Source organism: Kwoniella shandongensis, chromosome 12 (assembly GCF_008629635.2).
Source record: "Kwoniella shandongensis chromosome 12, complete sequence".
Classification (NCBI taxonomy): Eukaryota; Fungi; Basidiomycota; class Tremellomycetes; order Tremellales; family Cryptococcaceae; genus Kwoniella; species Kwoniella shandongensis.
In genome coordinates this window covers 183,328-204,410 of record NC_089298.1, presented here as the reverse complement: position 1 = coordinate 204,410, position 21,083 = coordinate 183,328, and the positions used below count along the sequence as shown (strand labels likewise).

Here is a 21,083-nt window from a genome sequence, read left to right as displayed (position 1 = left end):
CGAGATGTACTGATTACTTGCCCGTTCTTTCGCTGGCTGCACGCATCTGCGAGTGCGAGTGCGGTTGATGACCAATGGAAGTCGTTACGTCATCACTTTCTTTCTCGTGTCTGATTTTTGGCGGTTCGGAAACGCGTTGACAGAAATGGTGCCCGACATTACTTCTTCCTACTCCCCTCCAACTTTTCATCCCCAGCACTAGTCTATTACTGTAGGCTTCTCTGACTCACGACCCGCGCCATGGACCTAGACACGTCCGATCTGGACGCACAGATCGCCGCGCTGCAAGCTGCAAAAGCTACGAAACTTGCGAAAGCCGAAGCTGCGCGACGCGTGTTGGAGAAAGAGGAGGCAAAGGTGTTGATCGGGTCGACGCCGACTAAAGCGACATTGAAAGGTGAGCGTGCACAGCCAGTCCAGTCAATACCAACACAATCTCCCATCGCATAAGGTGTAGATCACAAGCTGATATGTGAATATATGTGTTGTCTGGGTAGAGAAAGCGAAGAACGAGGCTGTTTTACCGAGTCGACCTGCCCAACCCAACTTTGGCTCATCATCGACATCATCAAGATATACCAAACCCGCCTCCGTAGCCAAACCCACTCCACAACCTCTTCCTTCAATACCATCGTCCAAACCCTCCTCTCTCTCTTCGTCTCTGGCGGCTTTACGAAGATCCAACTCTTCCTCGTCCAAATCACCTCAAACCGCTCAACCAACTCGTTCTGTGAATCTCTCTCAGAAAACCACCATCTCAGCTGTACCTAGTATCGCGGAATCATCCTCGCGAGCTAGAGATAGATCACCAGAATCGGAATATGATGATAATGGGAAAGGCAAGGCGAAAGAGCCGTTGAGGGATGAAGATAGTTTGACAATTATCGAAAAGCTAGAATTGGGTCCGAAGGAGTTTGGTAGAGATCCTGAAGGTGAAGAGGAATGGAGAGATGTCGAGCCTAACTCAGGTATCAGATTATCGTAAGTCCACGACTATATACCAATCCATAGCAAATTGTGAGATGTGTGATTCGCTGACGACGTTTCTGTTCTATGTCATAGTAAACGTATACTACCCCATTCACATCTACAGGACCATCTCTCCGGACGATACTATATCCCGCCTTCAACATTGTATTCCGTCATCCGGCTGTCTAGAGATGGAACGACGTACGATATCCCCGTCGACGGGGATTGGATCACGATTGCGGTCGTGGCGCATCGAGGGGAGGTCAAAGTTAGCGGAACGAAAGATGCGAGTGTTGAAAGTGACGACGATGAAGACGAGGGTGAGGTTCTGGATACTGCTGTTCCGAAAGATGGCAAGGTTGCTGGCGGTGCCAATGCCAAAAAGTCTGGTGAGAAGGGGAAAGATAAAGCGAAGGGGAAGAAAGCACAACGTCGACGTGTACCTCGAAAATACATCAACATGACACTTTGTTCCCTGCCATCTCGAAATCGATCACTTGGCAAATCGACCGGTACATCAGGCGACGCCCTCCTCAACCTACTTCTTTTCGAGGCGGACGCCGTCGTTCATGAACGGCAGACGGAAGATGGAGAGATGAAACGATCTTATAGAGGTGGTTCGGGAGGCGCTTATGAGAAATGGTGTAATTTGAATGAAGGGAGCGTGGTCGCTATCCTCAATCCGAGAGTATGGAGAAATCTCAGGGTGAGTCACTTCTCACACCAAACATACACAAAGTGTAGTAGTAAAAAACGGTGTTAACGATGTCTCTCAAACACACAGGGCGGAGGGAACAACCCTCATCCTTTAGAATTCCCGCTGGGACTGAACCCGACTTCAGGGGATTCGATCGCTCTAATTGGTCAAGCGAGGGATTTGGGTTACTGCACAGCGACACAGAAAGATGGGAATCGGTGCAAGAGCTGGGTCGATCTGTGAGCTAAGCGTCGGTCTGAAAGTGCGCCTAGCTGACATCTGTGGAAGACGACAAGGTGCGGTGTGCGAGTATCACGTTCACGCTGCGATCCAAAGAGGTAAAGGCAGTCGAGCGGAATTCACTGCGAGGTGGGTCTCATACAATCGACCTGATTACATATCGTGTGACCGCACGCTGAATACTTTGCTTGCGTTACTCAGCACTTCCTCGTTCGCACTGACTTCGAGACCCGCTAATGGAGCCGCTGCCAAAGGCAAAGGCTACGACCCGCATCGCAAAACGGGTCTAATCCCAGGCGGTGGTCCCCAAGCTGCTCCTAGGGGAGTCGATAACGGTGGCGGCGGCGCAACCTACGTCATAGGCGGAGGAGTGATCAACACAGGTGCAGCGAGATTAGGCGGTCTAAAAGGCTTCGGTAATGAATTTTTATCCGAGAAATTAGGTCGGAATCGAGCTGGAAAGCGGAAAAGACAGTTGGAGGAGAAAGAGGCTGAAAAGGCTTTAGAGAGATTGTTGGAATCTGATACGGGAAGTACGGGTGGGAAATATCTGAATGTCTTGGAGAGGGAAAGGGTCAAAGAGGCAAAGTTGAAGCAGAAGGAAAGCGGAGGGGAGGCGGTTGTATCGTCGCAGGAGAGAGAGGAGAAGAAGAGACCCTTTAATGCTTTGGCCATTAGGAGGATTGGTTTTGACCCAACAGCAAGAACAGGACAGAGGGATGGTGAAGACCTACAAAAGAGAGTAAGTCTACAAACTCTGAATGCTTCAGCGCGGCCACATGCTAGCAGTGAATGCTAGGCTCGGCATATGAAGAAGGACTACTACTGATGTGAACTTGTTTCGACTGTAGCTCGAAGCGATCTCAGCGCTCAAAGGCCAAGATCCAGGATGTAGGCTAGAACGACTCTCGAAACGCTTAGAAGAGGAAAAACAAGCTACTGCGCAGTCGAAGAGAGTAAAAGTATCTGCGCCTGCGCCTGTGCAGGTGGATGACGAGGATGACGAGGAAGGGATGATTGATCTGGATTAGGGTATTGGTAGACTTCATTGTTGTTTGTACTACCCATTGCATTGCATCGTGTGACTGTCAGTGTTTTGACACATGGCTCGCTCATTCATCTATACCGATACGCGCCAGTCATGAAAACATACATATGATCTTGAATATAAATCAGCGAAACCTATGAACCCCTATGTAACTTGTATTGTATCATGTAAAATTACATTCCATCCGTCCATGATGAGGTATCTTCTCGAGCGGGGTATACTCCTCCACCGCCATCGCCATCGATGCATCTACTCCTCCCCGTGCGTCTACTCCTCCCCGTGCATCGGTAAGCCTTACTAGCTTAATAACCCCCTTGCCCGTCTGGTCGATACAAACTGGATCTCCTCTCCGATCTCTCGCTCAACGATTCCTGTCCGCTGTTCTCCCTGGTCATCGGCGCTAGGTTATCCTGCCATGGTTCGAGACAGCTGACGGGGACCACACCCCGGTTGTGCGATTGATCTTCACAGAGCGACCATCCATCATCGTATGCTGTGTGAAGGTACAATTGTTGTCCAGGGATGATAGCTATGATGTTGAAGCACAACCGTTAGTAGGTAGTCCAATAGTGCGGAAAAACGAACGATGGAAGTGCACTCACCTAACTCGTCTTCGAGGGATCTGACGAATCCAACTTTGACTCTGACCATCGAACCGTCTCTCAACCCACTTGGACCGACCGGACCACCAGCACCCGCACCCATCATGGGTGCTTCTTCAGGTGGAGGAACGATGTTGGCCTGATATTGCGGGTATTGTCCCTGCGGTTGTTGAGGCGGATACTGAGCAGGTGGGTACGAGTTGTATTCGGATGGTGGAAGATTCTGATAACCGCCCGAAGAGTACGATGTTTGAGGGTTGTTACGTGCCATGTACGATTGAGGGACGTGCGATGCGGGCACATCGGCGTAGACGGGATCGTTCGTCATGTACGGTACGGACGCGGCGGGACCACTGTTGTTGTATGGGTCGGACATGGCAAAGGATTGAGAAGGTGGTTCGTACTATGCAGGCGGACGCGTTCAAGGTTAGTTGAGGGCTTCCAGCCAAGATCGCTAGTCACTCACACGAGGCTTCTCAAACGGCTCCTCCTCAAGACCTGTAGCTGGCCAGTCAAACATTGAGCTTCGGTTGGCAGTTCTCCTAGCTCGGTTCTTCTTCCTGATAGTTCGAGTCGCCAACACCGCGATCAGTATGAGAGCGACGACACCTCCAGCGATGATACCGATAAGCTGGCAGCGGGGCAAGATATCAGCTCGCTTTTACCCGCTTAGGGAACATAAAGCACTCACTGCTCCTAGACTGAGACCTGATCCACCGATGCCTTTACTCCCAGAACTTGCCGCTGCTGAAGTAGCCGAATGACTAGCCGAGGTATTCGATACGGTCAAAGTAGAGGCGATTCGCGTAGAAGTGGAAGTGGTTGTGGACTTCAGAGCCGAGCTGCTGGTGGAAGTTGAGGGTTTGATAGTCGATGTAGGGATTGTTGAGGTTGCCGGTGTGGTGGATGGTGTCGCTGAAGTTGCTGCCGCTGAGGTGGAGATGATTGTAGATGCTATAGAAGATGTTTGAGCAGTTGAGGGGATTGCAGCAGCTGGAGTAGTGCTTGCTGCTGCGCCTATAAAATCACCAACATATCAGCATCATTGTCCACATTCCCCATTTGGTAGAACTCACTACTTTGGGGTGTGGCCGGATTGGGTGTGTTGGCCACCGGTGCTGCAGTCGTCGTTCTTGACTGAACAACAGGTGCGGTTGTGGTCGGCACAACGGGCGTGACTTGCGTTTGTGCAGGCGCTTGGGTTGTAGCCGCAACTGACGGAGTGGTGACTACTGGAGCTGCCATCGTGACGGGATTTGGATCTAAAGCAGAGTCCGGGAAATCTGCATTTCCACCACCAACAACACCGAATGGCAAGTCGGGTAGATCGGCCATTGTGATCAACACGTGTAAGGGCGGGGACGAAAACCGATTAATCGATGTCGAGGAGGATTTTCAAGAAGGAGAGGAAAGATAGATCTCGTCAGCACAGCTGCTTTGGATAGTTACTTTCGTTACGAACAGGTGGGATAGCCCCGAGAGACGGACGGATGGCATGTAGGATAGAGGTGGTGAGAGGGAACAGGCCGATACTCACGTTAAACCCCTACTAGTAAGATGAAAGGACCTTTTTCGGTACTCGGGGGATGAAAGATCAAAGGAGTGAAGGACAAGAAAGTGTGAAGCTAATCCTATCAAAGGGGTGTAGCGGGATGTTGTTGTTGTTGATTATTGAGATTCAGAGGTTAGAAGGGAAAGTGGTGATGACGACGATGTTGTTACGTCGAGAGGCGCGTTTGGTTGTTGACAATCACTAATTGAGGGATTGTGATTGTGGCCTGGGCTGGTTGTTTGACCTACGATAAATCAAGCTATCAACGTTCAACAGCTGTCAAGTGTGCAGGTCGACAAGTAAAGCGCTCGTTGTAAGGTCACGCGATAGGTACGATATGAGATTGATTGATTGCTTGTCAAAAAGCGCGTGATGAGGACGATGGGTGAGACGGCGTAGTGTGTTGATGTGTGTGTAAACGAATGTGTGGTCGACTAAAAGAGCGTGAAATGTGTAGATGTGAGTGGTATAACAAAGTAGACTAGTAGACTACTTTGGATGTTGATTTGTTGATCGTCAGGTAGTGAGTGTCAAGAGAAGCTGAGTCTGGAATCTTTGCAGTGAGTGGTAAACAAGCAACAAAGAACCGACGAGCGAGTACCCTGAAACGTTACGATACCTCGGTTTCCCCCCCCCCTGACGCGACACACCACCCTTCTACACGCGAACCTTAGTGATCACCTCACCACCCTCTTTCGGCCGCGTATTAAATTTGTCACTATCGCTTGCTTGCATGCATGCTATCAATGAGGGATAACGCTGTCGTGATGACAATGGCAGAGGTTAGTAACGTACATGTCATTAGCTTTCTCACTCTTCGAGTTTGTCTCCTGACATGCATCGCACCCTTGAAGCTCTTGCGTAGAAATCTCCCCACCCTGGCATGCTCTGTGATCTGGTGCACGTACTACTCAGCCCGGACGATCAGGTACAATGAGTGTCCATTTATAATACATCTAGACCCAAGATACTGTACTCTATAAACCCTTGCTCGAGGACATGGTCATCTCCATCCAACCCATCCTACCCATCGCGCACGTTTCCCATCCCATCTGCCTAACCCTTTCTCACCTAACCGGACGATCGTCCAAGGTCCACTTGGGTCCGAGGTCCACGTCTCGAGGAAGGTGGTGAGCTGACAAAGTCACATAGTAGTCAGTCACAAACGTCAATCGTAACATGACATTCCACTTACTACGTCAGCACTCCTCAACTCCACAACAACACAAACCACTGTCTTACCTCCTACGGGACAATATCTTGCCAACGTATCCACCAACGGTTGGATGAGATGTTCGTTATATATACAATCCACTGCTAAGATCATATCATACTTCGTTTCCTCCTCTCCATCATGTGTATGACTGTTTGTTCGATGTCGTTTCGTCTCTTCCGATACCGCTATCCAGTCGACTTCCTCAAGTCGTACGGTCGCTTTCGTTTCACTCTGTCCTTTCCCACCTTTCGGTCCCTTGTCTTTCTTATGCGAATCGCCGATCTCTGGGACTTGTCCTGCCGCACCTAGACCGTTCAAGTCTAGATTCCGCTTCACCAGTTTCAGGTTCTCCATTCGGTCTGACGCTGTATAACTCGCACATAGAGGTCCGAGCAAGACTGCTAACAAACCTGTACCAGCGCCGAGCTCCAGAATGTTCGCTTTCCGCAGAGCGACAGTGTCGAGGATTGGCAAGGAGGAGGAGGGAGGATGATGATATTGCGAGAGGACCAGTCGAGCGAGATGAAGCGAGCTTCGCCAGAGTACGCTGCCTGTCGAAATTGATCAGCCATGGTGATTGGAAGCGCAATTGGGGACATTGGGCCGCCTCTAGAGATTGGAGGACGCACCAGTATCTCCTCCTCGACCTTTCAACATCCCCAAATCCTGCTGGATTTTGACCTCTACACTCTCAACGCCCTTCTCTTCCACTTTGGCAGTGCGCTTCTTGCCTCTCTTGCCTTTATCACCTAGACCAACAACTGAACCAGAGGATGGTCCTGCCTCAGAAAAGTCACTCGGTAACGTCGGGGTCAGATCGATTGCGAGTTCCAGGATCGAGGAAGACGAGTCGAGGAAACCTAGTCCGCCTGTATCGGTGTCGCGAGGACCAAGCTGGGGTGAAGTCGAAGCAAGGTTCATGTAGAGCTCTAGAATCTGTAAAGAAGCATCAGCACAGGTTGACATAAAAAGCGATAATAGGAGAATCGTTAGGCAGAGATTAGAGACATACCTCTTCATCGGGATCTGTTACCACCACTGAATCCAGTGGGAAGTTGAACAGACCATTCGGACATTCAGGCAAACTCTGTCGAAAGTCCGGAGAGGGCGAACGAGAAGTGGGAGTAACGGTCATCGCGCTGATCGGTGATCGGCTCTTGCTATCGCAATATCGTCATTTCCGCACTAGCTTGAAGGATCTTGCTCATGAAAGTGTGGTGTACGAGCGAAATTGTCAGGCCAGATAGTGAAAGTGAAAGCAAGACTGAATTATAACATTTGCTTCTGATAATTCTGGTTGATGTTTGGTTCCGTCGGAATTGGATAGGAACATGAAACGTGACAGATATCGATCAACGAGCAACCTTGATCTCAACATCAAAGTTTACTGGACAACAACAACAGTCACCCAAATCCTTTCTTCCCTTCTCACACCACTCTGATTTCCTAAGCATTCTCCCTGAGAGGATAGCTCTGATCTATCCCAATATGCTGCCTCCTCCCTCTTCTCGACAAAGCTCGTATGTCTACTCTTTACCTCGGAATTCAAAAACAGGGAATCACGCTCGAGTCCCTTCATTTCGTTCGGCAGCGGGCTCGGTCCTAGGTCTCGGGGAAGGCGATGATGAAGATGGACCGGATGAAGAGGAGGATGATTTAGATGAGAGGAGAGGAGAGGTGGAGATGGGTACGACGAGAGGGAGCTCTGGGAGGGAGAGAGGGTTGGAGGAGACTTTGGAAAGGTTGGGTTTCGGTGAGTTTGCGCACAGGTTCTCTGTGAACGGTGTCGGTGAGACTGACGCTGTAAAAACAGGTGCATATCATTGGCGGCTACTGGTGAGCTTAGCCTTCCCAATTCTCGCCTTGACCTCGGCGAAATTTTGAGCTTTGCAGTACAGCGGTAGTAGGGGTATAATGCTCACGACTTGATTGTAGGCACTCTGCGGCTTTGGATGGATGAGCGACAACTCTGCATTACAATGCATCGGTGCGTCGGCGATCTTCTCAACCCCTCTCGTGCGCTAGAACTGACTTTCGTCTATATAGCTGTAATCTTACCCAGAGTGCAAGTCCACTTCGACCTGTCATCAAAAGTCGTTGGACTGCTATCCGCATCCACAATGGCCGGGGTAAGTCTCAGTCAACAATCACGAGAAGAGTCCTAACATTATGCGCTTCGTGTAGATGATGATCGGCGCAGTTGGCTGGGGTGTGGTGTCCGACTTGTTGGGCAGAGCGTTACCGTTCAACTCGACCCTTTTCCTCACGGCGGTTTTCGGAATAGCAGCGAGCTTCAGTCCAAGTTTTGGGATTTTGTGTTTTTGGATGTTCTGTTTGGGTAGCGCTGTTGGGTGAGTCCTCTGGTCTCATATTTCAGCACGATCCTCATCTCTCTCTCAAATGAGTACTGACTGTTGATGTCGCAGCGGGTCTATGCCAACAGATGGTACGCTGTTCCTCGAGAATCTCCCGCATAGCAAACAATACCTCCTCACCCTCCTTTCCGTCTTTTTTTCCCTCGGAGCTGTCCTATCCTCCGTGGTCAGCTTATTGTTCCTCCCCGGAGCGAGTTGTCGAGCACATGAAGGTTGCGATATCGATTCAAAGCAGAACGATGGGTGGCGGAGAGTTCTGTTCGTCCTGGGATTATTCGTGAGCTGATACGCCCTTGGAGTTATCATGGATCGTTAGCTGATGGTTCTCATACTGCTTTGTGATTAGAATTTAGCATGCGCTTTTGCCCGTTGGTTTCTGTTCCGATTACAAGAGTCTCCGCGATATCTCGTTTCGACAGGTCGACAACAAGAAGCAGTTGTTGCGCTCCAACATATCGCAGATTACAACGACCGACCGATCGATATTCAGCATGCCGATGTACAAGTCGAACCCACATCGCCCGTGGAAGCCTCATCGTCCAGAAAATACCTTCCTAGCGCCGAGGATGAAGGTGAAGAATCGCCATTACCGGGCCTGTCAAATGGCGAACGAGGAGACAACAGCGCGGACATCGATACTCGATATGGCGGTATTGGCCAAGGTCCACCTAGAACCCCTAGGAAGTACACCATTAGGACAGGATCTGCTTTCTACGCTCCATCTACCCCCGGTATACTGGAGCAGGACGAGGAAGACGAAAATAGATTCGAAGAAGCGTTTGCGGCGCAAAGAGAAGAACGAGACAGGTTGCTGTTCGACAGTGAAACAGCCAATACCGAAGGAGAAGGGAAACATCTCAAAGGCGAAGCGGGAGGTATAGACTCGCACGACTCAGCAAGTTGGAGAGATAAACCTTTAGCGTGGTGGGAAAGCTGGAGAGAGCAAATCAACAAGCTGTTCGTACCGAAATGGAGAAGGACAGTGATTCTCATGTGGATCATTTGGGGTTCTATGTCGTTTGGTGAGTCAAATTGCTGAGTACAAATATGTGGGACCCGTCGCCGATAAGTTGTCTCCATAGCATATACGATGTTCAATGTTTGGCTGCCGTCCGTGCTTGAAAGCCGAGCTTCGGGAGAAGGGGACGAGGCGATCAAGGAAGCGTTGAATGATTACGTTCTGTATTCCAGTAAGTACGGCTATGATTGGCATACATTCTAGGTCATAAGGACGTCGCTGATTTGATACCTTGAAGTTGCTGGATGTCCTGGGTCAATTGTAGGTCTTGCGTTCTCTGCTCAGCTACCCCAACTATATTACTTGGCGGGCCTTTGTGATTGTTTTCTCGCCTCGCGATACTGACTTTCGTCGTCCGCAGCTCGGAGCATGGATGGTCCAGACCCGTCTTGGCCGTCGCAAGTCGCTCGCCATATGCACGATGGCCACCAGTCTGTCCACATTCGCTTTCATAGCGGTCGATGCCAACTGGGCGGTGGTCATCAGCTCTATGGTGATTTCCGGTGCAGCCACGGCAATGTACGCGGTTCTGTGTAAGTCCAGCGGATCGTCAAATAGACATGAGCTGGAGCTGATGGTGTACTGGTCTTGCAGATGGTATGACCCCGGAGACTTTCGGCACATCAATACGAGGAACAGCCTGTGGAACCTCGGCTGCTCTCAGTAGATTGTACATTTCCTTTTCCACTCCTCGGTCACACACATCGCTGACCGTTCGTTACTCGTTCAGCACCGGGGTGATGGCCCCTGTCACTGCCGGAATCCTCTTATCTTTCTCTCCGTCATTACCTGTCCTCACTTCCGCTGCCATATTCTGCGTTACAGCAGGCTGTAGTCTGGCTCTACCGTTCGAGAGGATGGGGGGCAAACGAGGTGGAGGGGGCATGATGCACTAAGGGATCAGATTGTAGCTGTAGCTTTTTGGACGATATTTGATGATCACGCATGAAATACATGTATGACTATTTGCCAGGAGATGTTACAACCAGCGGGCTGTCTACATTCTACTGGCCCAATCGTGATCACGATGGAGGGAGTCATGAACGCGAGGAAGATCGCTATCTACGCCGACGATACGATATGGCAGACCCCACATCACCGCGTCACTGTCCCACGGCTCATTGGATATATGGCAATAAGGACTGCATTTAAAACGCTGCAGTGATACTTCATTTCTCTCTGACAGTGACGATGATGGAGTAGAAAGTCTCAGTGACAGTACGCGATAGGTATACTACCAACTGAATGGACAGGAATTTGCTGAGACTGAGACGTCCACATCACTCAAGCCTTGTGGGAGTTAGAAAGAGCCATGCGAGTCTCCTGTTGTGTAGCAACGATTCTGTTGCGCGCTATACACCGTCACCACAAATCCTTAGGAGATCAACGACATATGTGATCAAGTTGGACATTGCTTTCAGAAAATCAATTTCACATCTTGGACTGTCTGTGGTGCAAAATGTCAGTGTACATCAGCAATGCCATGCTTTCTCTTTGGACATTCTTGGTGTAGAGTCTACAAGCCCACTTGCCTGAACCTTTTCCAAAAGAATTATGTAATGATACTAACATGCTCTGTTTGTGGCATCAGTGGCCATAGCTCAGAATACCTGGGTCGACATGATTACTCTGGCACCGAGAGACTGCTTGTCACAATATCCTGCCATAGACAGATAGATGCATGACTTTCTAGTCTGCTCATTCCTATACTGTGCCATATCCCCTCAAATGTGCAGGGGTGAAGCTTCTCATCAAAGAATGGGTCTCTGCAGGCTTAAACATGTATCAGAACACATCCCTTGAGCCTAGGCATAGGACATCTCTCAAGGGGTTGACTTCTGAATGTCCAAACCGTTTTTTTTCTCACCATCCCTTCAGGTGCAGGGGTGCCCTTTCATTGGAAGGTGTCTATTTGTCTAGACTAGTACTGTCTTGTAATCCCTTGGGATACAGGGGAAATGGCTTTCTTGTTTACATTGACCATGTAATCCTTTCATGGCATATTCACTTGCAGTGGATAGACCTCCCATTCAGACAGGGGTTTTTGGTATATTGAAACCTGTGTCATTTCATGACCCATTGAAGGTACAGGGGGAGACTTCTTGCCCAGAAGAGGGCTTCTACCTGCCAATACCTGTATCAGGTAACAATCCTTGAATCTACAGGGGTTAGAAGTCCTGAATCTCTTCTGAGGGGGAGGCTTCTCTTAGCCCAAACATGTTATTGATTGCAATCCCTTGTAGTGTACAGGGGTTAAGCATCCTTTTAGTCAGAGAGTAGTGAAAGTAAAGACACTGCAGCTAGAGTGAGAGCAATCGCCACATTGAGGATATATAAGGAGTTGCATTTGCCCCATGTGTGTCATGATTCTCTCTCTCAACAATCATCTCAGACTGTTTGCAATTCACATTTTCACAACAATCCACTCCTCAACCCTTTTACATTATTGATTATTATCATATTGATCTTACTCTCTATCATACATATTTCTTGTTACCATGCCGAATTTCTTCAAGTCTTCCTCCCAGGGATCCTCATCCAAGCCTTCATCCAAGAAGAAGGAAAATTCATCCAATAATGAGGCTTCCCCGTCAAAGACTCCCTCTTGGCAGCCTACTGGCCAGGAATACCCATCCATGTTGGTCCAACAGAGTTCCCTACCACCGTTATCCCCTTCAAGCCAAGGTTATGCTTATTCACCAAACCAACAACTCCCACCACCTCCCCCATACTCATCTTGGGGGGGCACTGTGGCCACATCCTCTGGAGCAGCCCAGACACAAGGGACTGTGTCACCCCCTGGCATGACAGATGAACCTAATGCGTATTTTCTATACTCTTTGGATTCTGCTAAGTCATTGAAACACCAATCAGAGAACTGGAGGGCAGTTGCTACCAGCAATGCGATCATGAAGAACATTGATGGAAAATTTTGGCCGATGGAGATTATCAATTTTGAACACCATTTCAAGACTTCTCTGCTCAAACAAGAGAAGGACCAGAAAGAATATGACAAATGGATGTCCAAGGGCAAAGGCAAGGGGCGAGCGCCACACCACTGCAAGTCCCAAGAGGATACCATCCGTGACTTTCAGAATGAGTATAGGGATTACCAGTTTCATCAAATATCTCGCAGGGCTGTAGCATTTGCACAGAGGGTCATTGATGCTGCTGGTGATGAGGAGGAGCGAAGACGCCCTGGTACCATTGTCATTGAGACAAGCAGGGATGGAGGCTCTGCCTTCCCCACATACAGAGCCCGTTCAGTTCACTCGTATGTGCATTTCAAACACTGGGAGAAAGATTATGAAAAGTTCCAGAAAGAGGCAAGGTTGATGGTGGATCTGTGCAGTCAAAGAATGTTTGATGGCAAAGTGAGGACAGAGAAAGAGTTTCAGAGAGTTGTGCATGAAGCTGAGGATGCACTACCTCCAAAGCCTCTTACCCGTGGACTCCCAGATCCATACGAGATCAAAGGCTACAGATGGCTGTCAACATGTGTGGATCATGCATCCCTCCCAGAGTTTGAGTTCATTCTTGATAGGTATTCCTACCCGGGCAACACCTCCCAGGGGTAAAGCATTGGTATTAGTGTATGCCTACGTTTTCATTGCCTTTCCAGTGAGATAGCTGTACATAGCTAATTGGTACGGAGATGGAAGGGAGGACCTAGGTTTTGTTTGTGCTATAGATGATGATATGCAAATGTTTACAGATAAGAGTAAGCTGTGCAGCTGCAGTACAGGAACGCGTGGAGATGTCATGACGGTCACTGCCACATACATCACGTGACCTACAAGATCCCCACGCACTCTCCGCTCTACTCGCTATTCTCGTCGAACTCGTAGAACTTCATTCAACGAACCCATCTATTATTCAGTCTAATTCCACGAACTTGCCAAGTTGTAGAATATCGCTCAACGTAGATGGACGGATGGATGGATGGATATATAGGAGAATGGCTATTCTCATCTTTTGTACTCTTTTCCTTAGTGGATTCCCAATTATAAGTCATACACCGTACCTTCACTATCGCTCTTGACGATATCACTTAGTCTTCAGTCAGTCCAAGGCCACAACGCTCATCCTGAGGTTGTTCTCTTTGGATTCTTGTCGTTTTCGTCATTCTCGCTGAGTATCTCGTCCATCTCGTCATTATAGTTGACGCCTTTGGCGAATATCACTCAACCTTGTCTCCGTGGTGTGATAGGGCCTCATTGACTGAAGCCTCTGTTGATCATCGTGACAGGAGACCAATAATGGCAGGCTCTAAGTTTGGCTATTTTGAGATGTGAGGTAATGATAGATTCAGGGACAGCATGGAGGATGAAGAGAGAAAAGAAGACAAGGATTTTCAACAGAGGACCATATAACCGTTGTAAACTAGTCTTGTACATGTGCTGTGCTCAACATTAGTGTAGGCAATACTGTAAGGAGTGTGGAACTTAATTGGTCAGCCCTCTTCATTTGACTATGTCTGCAGGTTTTACAACTGTCCCCACTGATTCATCCATATTACCACTCTGCTACACACCGTCAGACACAATCACCAAACCTGAACCAAAGAACATTGGGATTTAGTGCATCACCAACAATCACCTGTTGCACAGCCATCCCCCCAACATCAGCTTGTTTAACGGTCCTCGGACACCCTTGTTCTGGTCGCAATACCCTTGACCCCAATTGTCTGTGACATTTGGATTATGAGTGAATAAGTGCCTTTTCACACAGGGTTTGTCCTGCATTCTCAAAAGGGTACCATCTTTCTTCCTCTCACCATACAGGGGGTGAATGTGTTTACCGAGTCTTTCCCTCTGTGTTGCAACATTCCCCCAGAGCAGGGATGTTTGTTGTGTACAGGCGGTAGCAGGGAACTACTAGTTTGAGCCTGTATTAATTCACAATACCTCACATGCCCAAAGGTGAAGATGGTCATCCTAGAGGGGCTCTTGTTACCCTGCCCAGAATTAGTTGCATGACATTTGAGGTCCAGTTGTTGTAAATCCTTGAGAGGTGAAGATCTCTTACTTCATACTATTCCAATCTTATGAAATTCTTGTGGTATCAAAGCAAACAGAAGTATGGACATCAGTCCTTACCAACAATATAGATGCCACACACAGTGTTCATCAATTTCACCTGAGCAAATTCTTAAGGGATTTTGCAACAACAATGAGGGATCGAGAGACTTTGCAGGCTGAATGGGACAAGAAAAGGGGCAAGAACTGGGGTAGGGGTCGAAGTCCCCCGCCCACACAGGAGGACACAATCAAGAATGCTGAATCTACCATTCTCAAGAAAGTGAATGAACTCAGGGAGCAATATAAGAATGTGACCATGGCTGGCTTGAACCAAGAAGCACCTGATCAGGTTGTCCGGCTGAAGAGGATCAGTTACACAGCTGCTAAGGACACACATTCTATCTTCAAGGCTGCTAAGTCATCTCCCTTTGGTGCTACTATCGTTGTGGGCACAACAAGTTGTGGGTGGCCGCGCTCTGAAAGAGTCCGCTCAGTTCACTCATATGTAGATCCTACACGTGGCACACAGAGAGATAACAATGGAATCAAAGAAGAGACAAGGGAATTGATGTGGTGGTGTAAGGATGCAATTGGCAGTGAAACTACACTGAAAGACTTCAAGAAATGGGTCGACAAAGGGAAGTATAACTTGAAGTTTGACAAGTGGCATCCAGGACGCCATGACTCACGTACATGGGAGGTCACCCTGGTAGATCATGACACTATTGAGGAGTATGAAGACCTTCTTCTCGAGACCCCTACAGAAGACCCAAGACTATCAAGTCTTCCTCCAAAGGGTAACATGTTGCTTGTGGGGAAGGCCTATGATCAATAGCCAGGTTGAAAGAATTGGGACATTTGTGTACAGTAATATGATGTAGAGAAGAAGGCTGTTCATCTGTTGATTCCGTAGAGCAAGGATTGGTATGTGATAATCTCGTATAACTACTTGCTTGTTGTAAAGGTTATGTCAATACAATAAACCCCCTGATGTGTGCAACTCCTTGGCGGGCCTTGTTATGCAGAGTCCATATCTGTGGGGTTTGTTATCAGACTTGGCCAACATAATTGAGGTGGCAAGTCATAGTGTGTGCTTCCTTTCATGATATCATCTGTATTCACCTTTGTGCATGAGAGGTTGCGTAGGATGGTCCTTTCAATGTGGTGTATGAGATTCAGCTATGAGTATAGTTAGGAGTGTAGTGAGCTGTAGCCTCGAGGTGTTTGCTCTTACCTTATCGTGGATCTGCCATTGACTGCTGAATTGAGCACATCCATGATGGACCCATCACAAGCCAATGAACAAACTCCCCTGATCTCTCCTCAAGCCCAACAACTGGTTTATGACCAAACCATTTCTGACCACCCTAGGTCAGATCCACCCCCAGCAACTTCTGTACCCTGGTCACAGGTCATTCCAATCTGTCTCATTCACATTGCTGAAGCATCATCTTTCACTTGCATCTTCCCCTTCATCACTGAATTCCTCACCGCCATTGATACCCCCAAAGACAAGATTGGTCTGTATGGTGGGATTGCTGAAGGATGTGTGCAGATCATAGAGGCCATCTTGGCAATATTCTGGGCAAAGATGGCAGATAGGTTTGGGAGGAAAAAGTGTTTGATCTTGGGTTTTATCTTACCAATCTGTTCTACCACATTTCTTGGATTTGGAAAGAGTGTTGGTTGGATCATCTTCTGGAGAGCAATCAGTGGGTCACTATAATCTGCTCAGCTACTTGTCTCCCCCCCTGAAGTTTTGCTGAACCTATCAATAGGTGGTCTCAACCCTGCTCAAACCATCAACAGAGTCATCCTTGCTGAGATTTCCAATCCTTCCAACCGTGCCCGCATCTATCCTATCACAGACCCAGCCTATACAGTTGGTGTTATATTGGGCACAACCATTGGTGGGGAGTTGTCTAGCCCTTATCACAAATTGCCCAGATGGTTGGGTGGTGAGGTATTGCTCTTCAGAGACTATCCATATGCCCTGCCTTGCTTGACAACAACTGTTGTGTAAGTCACTGTAGCCATGACTATACAGGAAGGAAGCTGATTGCATTGCTTGTACCAATAGAGGTGTCATTGCATTATTGACAAGCATGATTTTGCTCAAGGAAGTAAGCTCAGATACATGGGTTCCTTAATTATGTGAACATCACTGACAATGATAGTAGAGCAAGCCCTTGGAAGTTGAAGCCCGGCCTGGAGAGCAGCAGCAGCAATCAACAGTAGCAGATACCTTGAAAGCCCCATACTACAAGACAGTACTCCTCGTCTTCTGTGGTGAATCCTGAGGTGGCAAATATTGGCCGATGACACTGATGAATTGATTGTGGTACTTGAACACAGTGTATCAATTTGGTCAGTGGAACCCTGGGCATTATTGTTTTGTTGAGATCTGACTGATGCAAATTCATTCACAGCTAACATGGCATTGTTTGGTGGGCTGTACACTGTATGGGGCTACACACCAGTACTTGATGGCGGACTAGGTCTTCCGGTGAGATTTTCATCCCCTCAAACAATTGAAGACGATGTCTGAGCTTACACCATCACAGGTTGAAATCATTGGGCGATTATCGGTCATTGCAAACCTCAGCTTTGTTTTTGGTGCTCCTTTCTTTGTTCCAATCATCCAAAAGAGACTTGGTGCCAAAAGGGGACTGCTCTTGACTACTGGTATCATTCCTGTTGAAGTGTTAGGAATTCCAGTGGTCCAGTGGGCTGCAACCAAAGGTAGGAAGGCAATATATGAGACTTTATGGTTGGAGTATGGGATGACCACACTCCATGCATTCTCATGGCCGTAGGTGCCCATTTAGTGAATATCATGTGTGAGAATCTTGTGCTGATCACAAATGCACATAGCATATGTCACCAGTTTCTGGTAGCTTGCTTTGATGACTACCCTCAACTGAGAGCCACAGGCATGGCAGTCACATTGATTGCAGGAGTAAGTCTTTCACACATAGTTTTGATTATTTTGCTGCCATGTACTGATGAAGAAATACTCTTCTTTTCAGGCAGTAGGGAGAGCTACTGGACCTGCATTGGCTGGGTGAGACCATTTCTTGAACCATGATATTTTAAGCATTGAGTGCTGACACACTTGACTTTGACAGATGGATCTATTCCTACTCGACACAGTTCCCAACAGGATCATTTGGCCGTCAACTCTCATGGCTTGTAATCTTCTGGTTGGTCCTCCCTGCAGTGGTTCTTACATCTTATATTCCCAGAGACCTTGAGAAAAAGGCAGAGGGTGGTCATGGAAGTGATGAGGAGGAACAAGTGGCAGGACTGTTGCACAGCCATGATGAATGAGCTGGGGAAGCTGGTGCATGACCATAGAAGGTGGAGCAGGGATATGTCTATACGTTTTGAGCAATTGTGGTGATGATGGATAATGTGATTGCTTATGGACTGGGAGCAATGCAATGGTGATCCAGTGTCACCTAGATCTCTGAAGTTCTCCAGTCAGTCACCAGACCATATCACACCATAGCAATAAATTTGATTGATAGTTGCCAGATTTGTGTTAGATCGATGAAACAGGTAAGACACACAATGAGAATGACAAGGACAATTAGACCCCGAGGAGGTTCAACCTCAGAGTGAGTGTCATGGCTGTGGACTGACTAAAGTTCAATCTGATATTATCAAGCGCAGTATTTGAAGGACAAGGTGAATCCCCCCTTGGGCATGACCAAGGGAAAAGTCACCAGAACAAACAACCATTCTCCTAACAAGGAATTTACATTTAACGTAGAACCGCCTCTTTACAAGTGCTATACTACTCATACATGTGTACGAGCAATTTAACCAGGGACACGGGAACTAACACGTGACCTGATTGCCCACGCATCTAGACATGCCTTTTGGCTGATTCCATGTTCAAAGCGGCAGAAAGTTCTGTACGACGCGGAGCGTGGAGTCGCGGTGTCATCACTGCTCGAGCTATTCAGCTCGTGGCGCGTTCCCAGGTGCAATGTGGAAGTAGCACGCGGGCACCGACATTTATCGTACCAAGAACAACCACCAGCGTACTTGCAGATCGACCATTTGATCCTACCGCGAGCAGGCACGTTGCGGCTTACAACTCTCGCGCAGTAAATAGGCGTAGCCAAGTAGCGCGCAATGCTGACTTGGTATACTAGGCGTCGGCCGTAGGTCTTCGTCCGTGCTGTACGACATTGAAATTCTGTGAGGACGACCGTCCATTCATCCACCCTCTTGCGTACGCATTATCAGTCCCTCCCAATCGCCGACGCAATACATCCATCAAGCGCTTTTGCCAATCTCGCCTCTACTCACACAAATCTGGAAGGTCGCGACGAACGCTATTCCATATTCCATACCAACATTAGTTCAACCGCTTCTCGACCGCTCGTACGTACATCTTCTGACAACGACGACAACGACTACTACGACGATTGGGGTACTACCGATCGAAACAAGCCCGACTGGCCGGACATACGAACAACACAATGGTCGGGCCAGAGTATGATTAAATTAAGTGTAATCTGAGCCGAAAAAGTATCAGCGGGTCACGTTAGTCATAACCATACATTAGTCATCGCATCGTCGACGTTTAAACAGAGTTTTTAGTTGTAATAGAATGTGTCGTTCCTTCGATCACGGCGCGGAGGTTGGTGGTGATTATGACTATCGTAGTCGTTGCAATAATGAGTTGGTCAGTAGGTAGATAGGTCCGGTAGTACATCAGTTGGTAAGTAATCTTAAGTTTGGTATCGTATGAGTCATACTAAGTTAAGCGCTGACCGCTGACTAATTTTTAGCAATTGAGACCAATACCCAACTGAGGGAACAGAAACACGAACGATTGGGAAACGTAAGTCCGCACCATATCGTTTCTCGTAAGCCGATCTGATCTGGCTCGAAGGACTAGTGCGCCGGCAACGCCTCGAATCTCAATGCAAAAGCCGCAAGCTGGAACGAAACATACGGTGCCGGCTGCATTATTCGCAAGTCAGAGGACCAGATTGCTGCGCGTTGCGGCACGAATGATTTATTGCAAGTACGCCTGCTTTAAGGCGGATGAACTTTTGTGGCGGTGGAATTATGTGCGAACGCGTCCTCAAGTCGTACCACTGTGGTTGGTCAGTCTTTGGCCAGACTCACGTCTGACTTTCGACAACTTCGATTGTGGCAAAGATACGAACATCAGGATTACCTTTTCCCTTCGCGGAAAACGTTCCAGCACTGCAGTTGACGTTGTACTCCGGCGACTCGCTTTCCGGTGAAGGAAAGCTAGGAGTTCCAGAGAAAGTGGCGGGTTGCCGGATAGCATTCCTTGCTGACCACCATTCCGCCAAAAACGCTTCCCGTCGACAGCCGTCGGACAAGGTACTTTCAAGAACAAATCCGTCTCGAATGGGCTTGGTCACAATGCCACTGAATCTTGTAACACACCATTGAGATCTAGCTTTGCCTTCTTACAGATCCATAACACTCGCGATGGTATCGGAGTGTTCTGCAGATCGACCGACATGTATACTCGGCCGAAAACCTAGCTACAGTTGGACATCTCCAACGGACGCATGCTGCACAATTGCGAATTTTGGGATATGTCTCGTGACGCCTCCATCAAAACAATCGTGGCACGAACGCCAGTCTCAACGTCTTACAACGCCTCTTCTGTGTTTGGAGGCGGTTTTGTACAGCATTTTTCAGTGGTTGAACCACCCTTGCTGTACGAGGTACGCTGTGAGATCGGATAGGAAACCTAATGTCGGCAAACGTTTATCTCGCAATTACTACAAGTGCGAGGTTTACATAATTCTGTACACTTGCTCGGAGATCTACTGTAGATCACGAGAACAGTTTAATAGTGCGGAATTCGGAAAAGGACGAGCATGTCCCCTCGGACCTGATACTTGTCTATCTGTGTTTACAGCAATGCCGTTGATCGCTTTGGTGTTTTTTTCGTGTTTTTCCTCCGCGGTTCAAAGCCTCCTTACGCAAACCTGGTCGGTACACAAGCTGGTTGGTAGATTTACGTAAATATACATATCGAAAAGGTCTTTAGGAGTAAAGGTACCGATTTCACACCCGTTGTCACAGATCGAAAAAAATAAGAATAGCGAAAAGCAGTAGGCAACCCACGCGGGAATGATCTCTTTGTCATGGAACAATGGAACCTTTGTCCTTACGTTCTTACGTGGAGCCACATTATAAAAACCTTCAACGAATCTTTGGTAGTATGTACTTGGTAATTGCATTTACGAAATCACGGGGAGATGAAGCGCAGAGCTTGTGTTGGTGCAGCTACAGCTACACCAATAACGCAACAGCTACAGAGGGAATGCTATGAAACCA

The 21,083-nt window shown here is 48.1% G+C and overlaps 5 protein-coding genes across 5 annotated transcripts; 3 read left to right on the top strand and 2 right to left on the bottom strand.

The window, feature by feature from the left end:
- Positions 1 to 240: 240 nt before the first annotated feature.
- CI109_106375 (uncharacterized protein) lies at positions 241 to 2,937 on the top strand (the record flags this gene model as incomplete). The annotated part of the gene is made up of 7 exons (XM_032007041.1): positions 241 to 397; positions 498 to 981; positions 1,063 to 1,675; positions 1,754 to 1,905; positions 1,955 to 2,035; positions 2,108 to 2,648; positions 2,758 to 2,937. The coding sequence occupies 7 exons, from the start codon at positions 241 to 243 to the stop codon at positions 2,935 to 2,937; spliced, it is 2,208 nt and encodes a 735-aa protein (XP_031858683.1).
- Positions 2,938 to 3,256: 319 nt separating this feature from the next.
- On the bottom strand, positions 3,257 to 4,891 carry CI109_106374 (uncharacterized protein; the record flags this gene model as incomplete). Its single annotated transcript, XM_032007042.1, has 5 exons — positions 3,257 to 3,483; positions 3,557 to 3,959; positions 4,023 to 4,187; positions 4,248 to 4,573; positions 4,633 to 4,891. The coding sequence occupies 5 exons, from the start codon at positions 4,889 to 4,891 to the stop codon at positions 3,257 to 3,259; spliced, it is 1,380 nt and encodes a 459-aa protein (XP_031858684.1).
- A 1,220-nt stretch (positions 4,892 to 6,111) lies between these two features.
- On the bottom strand, positions 6,112 to 7,657 carry CI109_106373 (uncharacterized protein; the record flags this gene model as incomplete). Its single annotated transcript, XM_032007043.2, has 5 exons — positions 6,112 to 6,243; positions 6,304 to 6,875; positions 6,954 to 7,260; positions 7,337 to 7,484; positions 7,590 to 7,657. 5 exons carry the CDS (start codon positions 7,655 to 7,657, stop codon positions 6,112 to 6,114), a joined length of 1,227 nt encoding a protein of 408 aa, XP_031858685.2.
- Positions 7,658 to 7,812: 155 nt separating this feature from the next.
- Positions 7,813 to 10,613, top strand: CI109_106372 (uncharacterized protein; the record flags this gene model as incomplete). Its single annotated transcript, XM_032007044.1, has 12 exons — positions 7,813 to 8,077; positions 8,138 to 8,160; positions 8,260 to 8,311; positions 8,371 to 8,453; positions 8,509 to 8,675; positions 8,751 to 8,976; positions 9,046 to 9,721; positions 9,782 to 9,889; positions 9,956 to 9,978; positions 10,079 to 10,250; positions 10,312 to 10,387; positions 10,448 to 10,613. 12 exons carry the CDS (start codon positions 7,813 to 7,815, stop codon positions 10,611 to 10,613), a joined length of 2,037 nt encoding a protein of 678 aa, XP_031858686.1.
- Positions 10,614 to 16,017: 5,404 nt separating this feature from the next.
- Positions 16,018 to 18,068, top strand: CI109_106371 (uncharacterized protein; the record flags this gene model as incomplete). Its single annotated transcript, XM_065967832.1, has 9 exons — positions 16,018 to 16,450; positions 16,517 to 16,757; positions 16,819 to 16,861; positions 16,919 to 17,027; positions 17,168 to 17,244; positions 17,303 to 17,550; positions 17,613 to 17,697; positions 17,768 to 17,802; positions 17,867 to 18,068. 9 exons carry the CDS (start codon positions 16,018 to 16,020, stop codon positions 18,066 to 18,068), a joined length of 1,473 nt encoding a protein of 490 aa, XP_065823904.1.
- Positions 18,069 to 21,083: the final 3,015 nt, after the last annotated feature.